The sequence below is a fragment of the Pangasianodon hypophthalmus genome, chromosome 26, assembly GCF_027358585.1.
Source record: "Pangasianodon hypophthalmus isolate fPanHyp1 chromosome 26, fPanHyp1.pri, whole genome shotgun sequence".
NCBI lineage: Eukaryota > Metazoa > Chordata > Actinopteri > Siluriformes > Pangasiidae > Pangasianodon > Pangasianodon hypophthalmus.
In genome coordinates, this window is record NC_069735.1 from 5162552 (window position 1) to 5176341 (window position 13790).

General features: G+C 37.5%; 1 protein-coding gene across 3 annotated transcripts in view; it reads right to left on the reverse strand.

Annotated features, from left to right (window-relative positions):
- Positions 1-804: 804 nt before the first annotated feature.
- brat1 (BRCA1-associated ATM activator 1) overlaps positions 805-13790 on the reverse strand; it is a 43741-nt gene continuing 30755 nt past the window's right edge. For 2 of the 3 annotated variants that reach the window (XM_053229843.1, XM_026932179.3), the window contains exons 10-14: positions 10013-10086; positions 9739-9823; positions 2532-2630; positions 2271-2422; positions 805-2069 (exon numbers count right to left, since the gene is read on the reverse strand). In XM_053229843.1, coding sequence (XP_053085818.1) covers positions 1314-2069; positions 2271-2422; positions 2532-2630; positions 9739-9823; positions 10013-10086 — 1166 coding nt within the window. In that variant the 3' untranslated portion in view covers positions 805-1313. The remainder of the gene's footprint in view (positions 2070-2270; positions 2423-2531; positions 2631-9738; positions 9824-10012; positions 10087-13790) is intronic. The other variant, XM_026932180.3, reaches the window with a different exon arrangement.

Consider the following 13790-nt stretch of genomic DNA (forward strand, 5'->3'; position numbering starts at 1 on the left):
CTGCTTTTCACTTACTGAAGACAAATCTGAAGGCAGAATGACCCACAAACAAGCAGCAACTGAAGATGGCTGTAGTAAAGACCTGGCAAATCATCTCAAGGGAGGAAACTCAGCATTTGGTGATGTCCATGGGTTCCAGACTTCAGGTAGTCATTGACTGCAAAGGATTTACCTCCAAGTAATAAAAATAATCCTAATATTTATGATTATATTAGTTTGTCCCATTACTTTTGAGCCTGTGAAAATGGATGAACTCTGTAAAAAAAGTAAAAAATTCCTAAACGGTTAATGCAATATTTTTGTTAAACCCGTTGAATTAAAGCTGAAAGTCTACGCTTTAGTCACATCTTGACTGCTTCATTTCAAATCCACTGTGGTGGTGTACAGAGGCAAAATTACCAAAACTGTGTCACTGTCCCAATATTTATGGACCTGACTGTATATATATGAGAGAGAATTCCAAATTCCAAGAACTCACACATGTATAGGTTTATCGAGTAACAGACTTGATTCTTTCTAGAAAAAAACATGAAGGAGGCAAACATATGTTTGGAAATGTGCAAATGTGTAAGTTTGCATTTACCTTTACAACTTTGAGACTCACCTTTACTATCTTTCCCCAACAGCCAATTATGGTAGTAAATTAATTAAATGAAAGCTTCTGTTTGTTCTTGACTGCTTGCTTTTACCTTATTCTATTTGGGCTCTGTATCTTTTTGTGCTGGTTCCAGATCACAGAATTTCCCTCAACTGTAAAAGAGAACTCACTAAGCTCCATGTACCTGACAGACAGACAAACACACGTTGGGACATCACATATGTTTATTGATGAACTGGATAATGCCAAATAGCATGAAAATAGCCAAAAAAAAAAAAAAAGAAAAAAAAAAGAAAAACAAAAACAAACAAACAAAAAAAGAAGAACATGAGTATGACTACTTTGGGGTCCACAGAGATCATGTGTATCAAGTTACATTTCCATTTAAGAAGAATGTTTCTTACACCCTTTCGACAGTTTTTAATAGTCATATTTAATTGGAAAACCACAGTCAATCCACATTCCATTCAAGACATGAGACATTATAAGTTGCTAGTTATAAAAAAAAAGAAGCTCAGGGGTTATGTGCAATTATGTACAAGCATAATTGAGTTTAAAGTACAGCCCTATATTAAATTTTGTAAATGAAACTTAACATTTAAAGTTACTTATGAGTGTTATAAAACAAAGGCTTCTCTGTTCAACACAAAGCCATCAGGATACAATGTCAAGAGTACTGCCTCACAACAAGATTACCACTTTTGAGCACTCATTTTCAATAGCAATCTGCAATATTCTTTTCACTTTCTCTTGTCATAAATAAAATGTCTTCCATTAGTGATTTTGGTGAATTTATCACATGATCACTACTTAGTGATAAAGTATGTTGCATCTTCTCAAGGTCTAATAATTCTAATATCTGGCACAGATCCATCTCTTTTGGAGATACATCAAGAGAATCTTCACTGTCCATTTGCCTACAAGATACTTTGTCTCCATTTTTCACACAGTTAAGCTCAATGGCCTCTCGGTTTTTGTGGTATCTATGAAGTATTTCCTCATTCCAACTGTACTTACATATTTCAAGTCTAAGGACTTTGTGGTCAACAGTAGCAATCTCTTTCATAAATGTTCTTAGCTTAAGCAGGAGTGAACAAGCTTTCTGACAAACAGTTCTGTCACAGTCAAATAAGCATTTAAACAGAAACTCAAATACCCCTAAATCCTTCAGTTTGGTTAATGCCTGCATTAAGCATGTACTTTCAGAGCTTCTATAGATCTTCTGAAAGTGACAGGGACAATGATCTAGTGATTTGTCCATCAATACATCTGCTAACTCCAGGGTGTGAACTTTAACCTCCCAGTCAAAGTCATTTCCAGCAAGTAACAACACTGAGCTAAGAGATTGCTCCAAGGCAGTACAACAATGTGGGCTTTTTAGCCATGCAGTGAAGACCTTCACTGCAGCACGATGTGGGAAGCTCTGTGTATCTTGAGAGAGTATGCTCAACAGATGTGTCACAGCTTTTTCCTTAAAAAAGAAAGGAGGAAGGAAAGAAAGAAAATTGTGAATAGATCACATACAAAGATGAAAACCTTGTACGTAAGAAGACTTACAATTGAAGATTATAAATTTGTCATCAAGGCTGGTAAGTGGGCATGGTTTACAATGTCCATTTAGAAAAAAAACTATATTATTACCAAATATCTTGTTAAAAAGTAAATGTTTCACCTGCACATTGCTACAGACATCAGATGTAGTTATTGCCTCTCCAAGAGCCGCCACTGCACTTGCTTGGACATAGCCTTCTAAATCTGACAATGAGGTGAAGAGCACTGAGATCATGCCACTACTATGAAGAGTTTCAGTATATTTACTATTACCTGAACAAGACAGGAAGAAAGAGAAATCACTACTCGTTTTAATAATTTCATACAAACATTCTTTCAAATATTGCAATATTTCAATATTAAATTGGAAACTGGACAGTACCTTTGAGGTTGGCTGTGAGCTGTGTAATAAACTCCAGAGTTGAATCTCTCACTTCCCATCGTCCATCACATACATGTTTCTTCATTAATTGAAAGAGCTCTGACCACACACACAAATCAACCTTTCCTTTGATCTCCAAGAAACAAAGCTAGTAAAGGTATATTCAAACTCATCACAACACAATATTCTAATATACAGAGCAGAAAATTTCATTGCCACAAACGGCAAGCAGAGCTGAGCTCTAATACTCTAAATTGATGGAAATTAAAGCATGGCATAATGGTAATACTGTTTTACAGTTCTGTATAAATAAGCTTTCATTTTAAAATTGTAAATAGTTTCTCAGCCAGTCAATTGTTAGCTGCCATGTTACATTTGATTATTAAAGCTGCAGTGCATAAATAAATAATGAGTATCTTGTGTTTTATCTGACTAGAAAATATTAGCAACCTAGCATGCTCTGTGTCAGCTCTGTGCTGTTATTAATCTCTAGAAAAATTTCTACAAGATTTTTTAAATAAAAGGCACGTTGGAGTTTGGATTGTAGTTAGGAAGATTTAGTTATTTTCGGAGATGCTTAATAATGACAAGTTTGAAAAATGTTGGGACATGGCCTGAGCTGAGATTTATAATGTTTAGTAAGGGGCCCCTATCAGTAGTAAAAATTCTAAGAGCAGCATAGATCGAATTGAATCTATTACAGTTGTAATGTTGTTGGCTTAGAGGAAAGCTTAAGGGTTTGGAGAATATTAAATCTATTTTGAACAAATTTGATAGTCTTGCATTATGACATCACCTGACTGATCTGATAGTGAGCTAGAGTGCAGTGGACTACTGATACTCTGATGCTGTATTTTAGCTTTTATAGCAGCTATTTTCTGGCTGAAAAAAAAATCTGCAAAATGACTGCTACTAAGATATGGTAGGATTTGTGATTTATAATTAGACCTGATATTTGTTAGCTTGAATACAGTATTAAATAAGAATTTGGTATTGTTTTATTGCTTTCAATCCAATTTGAGTAATAAGAAGGTCTGGCTGAAAGTGTTTCCTTCCTCATGATTCCATCTATTTTCTGAAGTACACCAGTCCCTTTTACAGTAAAACACCACAACACGATGATGCCACATCCATGGTTCAGACTTTAAAGGCCTCACCTTTTTTCGTCCATATATAGAGTTATGACCAAGATCATAATGGCCAAACAGTTCAATTTTTCTTTTATCTGACCAGAGAACACTCCCCCAAAAGCCTGGTAATCACCTGCAAACTTCAGTCTGGCTTTTTTATGCCAGTCTGTATTAGATTTATAAATTGTGGCAATAAGATGATGCTGGACTGGTCAGATTAAAATGATCAGGAATGTGGGTCAGAGAGACCATGTAGAATAAGTCATATAAATTAGAATTAATTAAAATATTCCTCAGGGCATGTTTGGTTATCAATTTAATCCATATTTCATGGTGAGCAATGTGATGATTCCTAAATATCGTAGATGTTTAGGAAATAACATTTACAGTATACGATTTTATATTGTGCAACGTGTGATTATTGTTCCCACACACCTACACCCACACATACAACCTGGGACCACCTTTTGCCATTGTTCCACAGACTAATTTTCAGGAACCAAACTGACATATAACAACTTAAGGTGAGCCTACCTAACTGGGGGTCCATCCTACCATAAAATATATTCTGTCTCTTCTATTTGGTACTCTGGTCTTTATACATTTCACAGAGGCTCAGCGGTATAAAAAGGTAGGAGATGGCATACCATCCGCATCCTATGACAGCAACTCTGCCCATTGACTAAGTTGTGTCTATTTTTACTTTCTGTATATCATGCATTTGTGTTTTGTAATGTAAACCATTTTATCCCTAAATACTCTGTAGTTCTTCTGCAAGAAACATGATGCATTAAGAGTTCATGATTTGTATGGTTACTAGAAATAGTTTTCTAGCTAAAGTTTTATTACATTAGACATGTTTGAAAGCAACCCCTGACAAGCTAATAGAAAAGGCTAATACTTGCAAGTTTAAATAAAAACCTCTGAAAATAGTAAAGGCCTAGGCTTGCATGTCGATAGAAACCTCTGAGCTAACAGAATAAGTGGTTAATAAATAGGCTATATAAAATTATAGCCGATAGAGATGTAGGAAAATCACTTCATAATGAAAGTTTGGTACGAAACTGTATTAGATTAAATGTAATTTGAACACTGAGATATTATACTTCTAGCACTAACTAAAAGATTATTCTTTGGAATCAGTTACATTAAGTTAACCTAGTAAATTGGAGTCAGATAATTAAGTCAAAGTTAAAACATGCATTTAACCTTCGACTGCACCTATTTCTGTCCTTGGTCATAGGAGAGCAGCAGACTAAGATAATATAATTTTATATTTTAGTCCTACAGATCTTAGAGTAGGCGCTTCTTCTTTGCATGACAGCCTTTCACTCCGTGGTGATATAGGCCTCTCTTAATGGTGGATCCACATACTTTCATACCTGTTGCCACCAACTCCTTCACCAGTTCTTTTGTTGTTGTTTGGGGGTTCACTTGAAACTTTTAGGACAAAGCTCATACAACCCTGGGAGTTAATTTGTGCCTCCTTCCTGAGGTGTGCATTGTCTGTGTGGTAGCAAGATTTTTATATTTGCAAACTATTGTTTTTTCATGGTACCTTCAGTTGTTCGGATACTGCTCCTAAGGAGGAATTGGACTTGTGGAGGTCCAGAATTTTTTTGTCTGAGGTCATGGCAGAGTTCCTTAGATCCTCCCATGGTATCAAGGGCAAAACTGCACTGTCTCTAAAGGAAGGCCCTTTAACAGTCACAGGTGCACACCCAATTAACTCTAATTATGACAGAAGCTTCTAAAATTCATTACATGAATTTCTGGAATCTTTCGGACTGTGAAAAGAGACAATCAGTTGTATTTAAATGTTTGACCCAGTGGATTTCTGATACAGTGAATTTAAATTACACTGAAAATAAATCTGTCTCTAAGCACTTGTTTTAAAATTATCACTGATGTGAAGAACCTAGATGCCCTAATTGACTTGCTCAAAGAAAGGTATGGTAAGATGAAATGTCTGGAGTTGTGAAAACAGGTTGACTATTTTTAGCCTAGGTTTAGGTAAACTTTTGGTCTCAACTGCATCTTTTATATGTATAGAAAAGGTATATTGTTGTATAACAATCAGCCACAACATTAAAACAATGACAGATGAAGTGAATAACGTTAATCTTGTTACAATGGCACCTGTCAAGGGGTGGGATATATTCGGCAGCATGTGAACATTCATTTCTCGAACTTGATGTGTTGGAAGCAGGAAAAATGGGCAAAGGATCTGAGCAACTTTGACAAGGGTCAAATTGTGATGGCTAGATGACTGGGTCAGAACATCTCCAAAACAGCAGATCTTGTAGCGTTGCCAGTACACATAGGTTAGTACCAGTGGTGTAGTCGGGGTCATACACACTTTTCCTCCGGGGCTGTTGGCGTATAACGACTTCTAAGGATCAATATTAGCGTATACCCTCGGTATACCCACTTGTTTTGCTGCTTCAGAAGTCCCTAATCTACTCCTGTGTTAGCTTCCTCTTTAAATGTATCACTTTTTTTGTGAAACTTGCGATTCTTTGTTGTAATTGGTGTATTTTTATTTGAATTCCACCCTTCCCCACCCCGGACAACCACAGATAACCCCGTCACTGCTAGCATCGACTGAAGATATTGTCCCGCTGAAGCAGTCAGGAAGATTAATAGAAGTGCTCGAAGTGTTGTCAGTGCTCACCGGGACTGATTCTACTCTCTTCTGTCCCTGCTCAAGAGACCTCAACACTGAACTTGCGGATTCACTCTTTCTCCTGCGCTGCTTCAATCACAATCCATTTATGATATTGCGGTGCATCGTGATTTATAAATCTATCGCAACTTTTAGTACTGGCTTTACAAAAATCATTACATGGCAGGCAAAAAAAATGAAACGATTCAAAAGACATTTTATAGTCCACCTCTTGGAAGGCTCACGAGCTGGAATCCTCTTATGTTTTAGAAAAGGGTTTTATCTGTATCCCCTCCCCCTTACAGTTGTTTTGTAATAACCTTCTTTACTTTTACTCTACATTTTATTTAAGGTATTTTTCACCACATTTCCTTTATGGGCTTATCGGATACCCAACTGATTAACAGGTAATCGGTAATTAAATATTCACACTGAGATACTGTGTTGGCAAAATTGCAAATAAATATTAAAAATCTGTATTGAATGTACTGGCTTATGCTTTTCCTTAATTGGTGTCAACTGTCAATTAAATCTGCACTTTTAGTAGTCAACAATATCCAGCCCATATATCCACATATCCATATATACAGTATATATACAGTACTGTGCAAAAGTCTTAGGCGCATGCAAAGAAATGCTGTAGAGCAAAAATGCCTTCAAAAATAATGAAACTAAATGTTTCTACATTAAAAAAATACTATAAAGAGCAGTAAACAGTAATAAATGAAAAAGTCAATATTTGGTGTGATGATCCTTCGTTTAAAAAAAAAAATAGTAGTCTCAGGTACAATTTGTGCAGTTTTTATAAGGAAATTAGCTATAAGTTTTACTGAGCATCTTGCAGAACCAGCCACAGTTCTTCTGGAGACTTTGACTGTCATACTTGCTTCTTATTTTTGCAGCAAAATCCAGCAGCCTTCATTATGTTTTTTGTCTGAAAAGTGGTCTCTTATGCAATATGCTGCTTTCTTTACTGACATACAAACATACAAACTGACATATAAACATCAAATTAAATGATGATTCTCTATCATTTAATTTTGTGCTGGTAAACTAATGTTTGGAATTCTAAAATGTTTTTGTACTGAATCAATAATGTAGAAGTCATAAAATAAAAGTCTATAACAAAGTTTGTACTAAAAAAAATAGGGTGCCTACGACTTTTGCACAGTACTGTACACTGCAAACAAGGGGAGTACCGGCTCCTATTTTTTTCCTTCAACTTCAAGCACTGACAGAGATGGAAAAAAATGACAAATTGTATCATAAATGCATTTTAGGACATTAGTGATGTGTTGCACCCCTTAGGAACTGTATGCAAAGCTTTCTTGTCAGCACAGCAAATCGCAAAATGGGTATTAGTCTTATGAATGCCATTATGGCTAACACGAGGTCTGCACTTCTTGTTTCAGACATTTTGGGTTTGATGATGATCAACCTCAATGACCCACCAATTTCACTGTTGAACCCTGAGAAATATGTAATTTCCCAGGCAAGACATCATTTCACTGCAAATGACCCAAAGTCACGGCAATGTAAATCTGTAAATCTGACCATAGATAGAAAATTCTATCTATGGCTGAATAAACAAAGCATAAATTAACAATTTAATATGTTTTTACAACTGACAATTTGGTATGTTTTTTTTGTAACAGAGCATACAATGAGTTTACATAAGTGTATGCATAAATGACAGATTGTAGATTTAAATGTAATAATTGTCATGTTACTAATAAACCAAACACATAGACTTCTGTAATTTTTTTGGCCGCTGTTGGGGAGGGGTTACTACTATTTTTTTTTTTTTTCTTTTTCAGGACTACACCACTAGCTAGTACCTACCAAGAGTGGTCCAAGGAAGGACAAGGGTCATGCTTCATCCAATTCTCCCTTCAATCTTGACAAGAAACCCAGGCTCTGAGGATGAAAAGCACCCCCCCAGAGTATGATGATGCTACCACCATATTTCAGTGTAGGGATGGGGTTAAACAAGGCCTTATCCAAATACAATTTTAACAGTGTGGCAGGGTGCATTATCCTGACAAAAGAGGTCACTTCCATTAGGGAATACCGTTGCCATGAAGGGGTGTACTTGGTCTGCAACAATGTTTAGGTAGGTGGTATGTGTCAAAATAGCATCCACATGAATGCCAGGACCCAAAGTTTCCCAGCAGAACATTGCCCAGAGCATCACACTGCCTCCGCCAGCTTGCGTTCTTCTCATAGTGCATGCTGGTGCCATCTATTCCCCAGGTAAACAATGCACACACACCTGGCCTTCCACATGATGTAAAAGAAAATGCGATTTATCGGACCAGTATACCTTCTTCCATTGCAGAAGGCACTTGTAGGCACTTTTGGCAGTGGACAGAGGTCAGCATTGGCATTCTGACAGGTCTGTGGCTATACAGCCCTATACGCAGCAAGCAGTGATGCACTGTGTTCTGACACCTTGCTATCATAGCCAGCTTTAACTTTTCAGCAATTTGTGGTACAATAGCTCTTCTGTGGGATCAGACCAGACAGACTAGCCTTCACTCCCCACGCGCATCAGTGAGCCTTGGGCGCCCATGACTCTGTCGCTAGTTCACCGGTGGGCTGTCCTTCTTTGGACCACTTTTCGTAGGTACTGACCACTGCATACCGGGAACACTCCACAAGGCCTGCCGTTTTAAAGATGCTCTGTCATCTAGCCATCACAATTTGGCCGTTGTCAAAGTCTCTCTAATCCTTACACTTGCCCATTTTTCCTGTTTCCAACACATCAACTTCGAAAACCGACTGGTCACTTGCTGCCTAATATATCTCAACCCTTGACAGGTGCTATTGTAACGAGATAATCAATATTATTCATTTCATCTGTCAGTGGTCATAATGTTATGGCTGATCGGTGTACTTCCTCACTATTGTGCCAACAATGTTTACTGGGATGTCCAAACTCTAAATTTTATACCCTATTCGTAAGTTATGAAATTCTATTACCTTATGTTTAACTTCCACTCAAGTTTTACATTCAAGTCTTCAGTTTGATACAAGAAACCTAAAACTCAAACTTAAAACTTAAAAAGTATGATGCTCATACTCAAGTTCCTTTGAACACACTTAACACTGTGTGACTTTATAATATATAGTTACAGAAGTGGAATGATTTATAATCACACTATCCAGTGTCACTCAGATGAGGATTTTGAGTCTGGTTCCTATCAAGGTTTCTTTCTCTTGTTGCTTCAGTGAGTTTTTGCTCTATATCCATATTAATTTTATGAATCAATATTTTGTAAAGAATTCTAATAGTATACTTCATGACTTAAGGGCAACATTTCTGCAAAATACTGCTCGCAAAATCAAACAAGATTTCTGAAACAACTACATTTTCACAAGTATGGTGGAATGAAGCCCCAGGGGTACTCACCATGTATAACTGTCCTCCATAAATCTGATGATGGTGAACAGATACTGAGCCATTTAAGAGTGGCCTGATGTGTTTTCTTCAAAACCTAAAAAGAACTGACCTGTTATAATGAACTCTTTTTTTACATTAAATTCAAAGCAGCCAAGCGCATAGATAAAGAACCTTCATTTGCAATATAGCAGAAGAAACAATACATACGTTAATATTTTTAATAGCATAATGAATGTAACTCAAAACAAAATTAACCACTCACTGGGATTGACTGCATACTTACTGTAGCATGTGTGCCAGGATACTGCAGATACTGCAGAAGAACAGTAAAAGCCTCCTGAATTAAGTCCATGCTCTCTGGGAAATAACAAAAAAAAAAATAATAATAATCTGTCCATTCCAAAGCATCTGTAATACATTTATCGCTGTAAATATTTTTATACTGCAAAAAGCTTTCATACTCAATTTACAGTCTCTGGTTCAAGATGCCTTAAGAATTAGGATATTTTATTCTTTAGGAAAGACACTTCCCTGCAACATTCAAGAGCAAATCAGCTTATGAGAAAGTCATACTGCAACCTTCGACAAATACTTAAAACCATCATTATTATTGTTAATCGTCTATACCCAAGGATGGATCACGGAATGGACCTGCCTATTGGGCACAGGCCCGGGGGCCCAAGGAGTCAGGGGCCCACAAAACCAGAGCATCCACATAAAGTTGCTCTTATTAATTCCCCAGAGTCAAAGGGCCAAAAGTCTACCTGTAAAATTGAAGAAATGGCCTATGCAATAACTTTGAAGATGTCACAAGAAAGAAACCTTCATTACTCCTTCAAAGTGACTGTTTATCACTTTAGTTTTCCATAAGACATTGGGGGCAGAATCTTCTGTTATTGCAACTCCAATAAGAAATCCAAAAAGAAAGTACAAAACAACAGTTCTATTAGAACCTCTAAGAGACCTCTCAAGGGTGCCCAGAGAAAAATACACAAGCACCCCCTTCCAAAACAATATATAGAAATAAATATGGCAGTTACCTAAAGGTGTGGTTCATGAGGTCCCTGCTAATCTGTTGGAATAGGGTCCCCAACTCATATAAGAGCATGGTCCTCCTGACCAGTATACAAGTCAGAACTCCAGACCGACTTTAAGAATCATCCCAGGACCGTCCCAAAACTTTGTCATCTGTCCTTAACTGAAAATTGGCCGCCCCAAATATTTATTTCTTGATTTAATTTCTGCACTGCTTGTACTGCTATAACATCAGCAATCAACTGATATAGCAATCGGACTATATAATTATGACTAAATAAGCACAAGCATTGGTAAGAACATCATAATTACACAGACAGCAATAAGCACACCACATTATTTAAAAAACATGTATTTTCCAAACACCCAATGCAATTAAGAGGGGAAAAAGAGGGAGTATGGAGAAAAAGAAAAAATAAACTAGGCTGTAGTTTACTTAACGTGCTACAGTAAAAGCACTTCACTTTAGCATGTGCATGGATGGACACAAACACACACAACTGACACCTTTTTTGACAAATTTTTTTTTGGAAATTACCATTTTATGGTATATTTAACACGCTACGGGTTTCAGGCCGCTGTAACATATGAAATAGCCTGAAATAGCGTTAACCTCAGGAACGTGAGTGTTTGGAACAGGAGATGCTAGGACAGAAACTTTAGTCTTGTTACTAGCATTGCATTTTGAAGTTTATGTAGAATGTAGCACTTAGAAGGATGTTTAGAGATTCATCACAAATTGGGATCCAAAAATGTGGTGGCTAATGCATTATCATGTGTAGGAGTTAAGTTCTCTCAGCATTTTAAGGGGGGGGGGGTGTTATGTCAAGGCAGAACATACACCCATGGAATGCCATCTACATCCAGAGGTGGATGTACTATTTTCCCACTAGTTCAGAAATGCTTTGGGCCACAATTGCCATTGATTCAGCCAACATTACAGAGTATTGGATGGTAAGAGCACAAAGTACTGCTTGTGGCACCGAAGAGGCCAGTGAGACCCTGGTTTCCAATGATAATCTTACTGAAAAGCTGGGACACCTTTGCAGCTTCCCCTTTGACAAAACCTACTGTCTCATTTATATAGAACAATTTGGCAACCTTGGCTCGGACACCTCTGGATCACAATCTATGGATCCTGCAGGAAATGCTAGTAAACGCAAAAGCCCTAAGTTCACAGGCTTTGTATGCTCTCAAGTGGAAACTGGTTAGTGGTGCCCACATCATCATATGGATCCAGTACAGTATCCAGTCTTAGCCATTCTGCAAGAACTACTAAACCAGGGGAAATCTCCATCCAGTCTCCAAGTACGTAGCAACTACTGCTGAGCATGGCAATGCTAGAGATGGTATTTCACGAAGCACTCAAACTGGTTACAACATTTCTGAAAGGGATGAGATGCCTCTACCTATTGCCCTCTCCCAAGAGACCTCACACTTTTGTTAGAGCCACTGAGATCCTACATGCCTATACAGGATGTGAAAATGAAGTGGATTCTCTGAAGACCACATTCTTGCTGGCAATTACCTCAGCAAGAAGATTAGGAGTTATATGCTTTGGGCATAAGTCCACTGTGCATACACTGGCAGCAAGATGATGTGGGCATAACCCTGTAGCCCAATCCACGGTTCCTGCCTAAGGTCATATCTCCTGCTTTTGTGAACCAATCGGTTGATCACGCAATGTTCCATGAAGGAGGACCACCCAAGCAATCCTTGCTATTGTTTAGACAGGTGTTAAGATGATGTGAGCCAAATTTTGTGAAGATTGGACAAAATATGGAGAAGTAGCAAAAATGGCAGTTAGATGTTTGACAGGAAGCACACTTGAATTTCAGATGTTGGTGTGCGTTCACCTCTGCATACACCAGGGAATTATAGGAAAAATTGTGAATTTATCACAAACTCTTCAAGTTGTTTCAATTCTTGACCACAAGGAGGTGCAGTCACAAAGCTTCTTGGGTACATTCAGGGCATGGTCTTGAAGATACTCATCAAGTTTTGTGATGATACGTAGACGCATTGCTGAGATACACCGTCACATCCTGTTTTTTGTATTTGCCAGCGCATTACAGGAGAACAGGTTTGAATATCAAAACTCTTTTGATAACTTTTGTCCAGACAGGTCTCAAGACGACGTGAGCCAAATGTCATGAAGATTGGACAAAATTTGGAGGAGGAGTAGAAAAATGGCAGTTACATGTAAGCATTTTTGGCATGTTATTGTAACTTTTGACCAGTATGTGGTGCTATCACGAAATTTGTTACATAGCCTCAGGTCATGGTCCTGAAGATGCATACCAAGTTTTGTGTCAGTTTTGATAACTTTTGTGAGACTTACTCTGAAGATGAAGATGATGTGTGCCAGAAGAAGAAGAAGCATAAGAATAATAATAAGAAAACATAGAATAACAATAGGATGCCTATGCACTTTTGGTGCTTGGCCCCTTAACAACAACAACAATAATAATAATAATAATAATAATAATAATAATGAACAACTATTATTATTATTATTATTATTATTATTGTTTTATTATTATTAGAGTGCCAGGCAACGAAGGTGCATAGGCACCCTATTGTTGCTCTAGCACCACCTTCGGGTCAAATTTGGAAGTAAATTTATGGTCATAACTTTTGAACCATGTGTCCAAGATTTAAAGGCCAGACATCCCTGGATTCCCTGGGTCGAGCCAAGCTCAATGCATGATGATCCTATGATTTCAACTTCTGCCTAATTTTATTTTCCGCCACGTTGGATTTTGTCAAAAACAATTTTTTCACTACTCCTCCTAGAAATTTATCCAATCACCACCAAGTTTGGCAAACATCATCTTCAGTGTAAGCCTCACAAAAGTTATCAAAAGAATTTTGAATAGTCCAAAGGGTTGCCCATAATGGCCCAATGAATCTGATGGCGAAGCCGCCAAACAGGAAGTGAGGCTTTATCTCAGCAATGATTTTGCGCACTGACACAAAACTTGGTAGGCATCATTAGCATCATGACCTGAGGCTATGCAACAAAT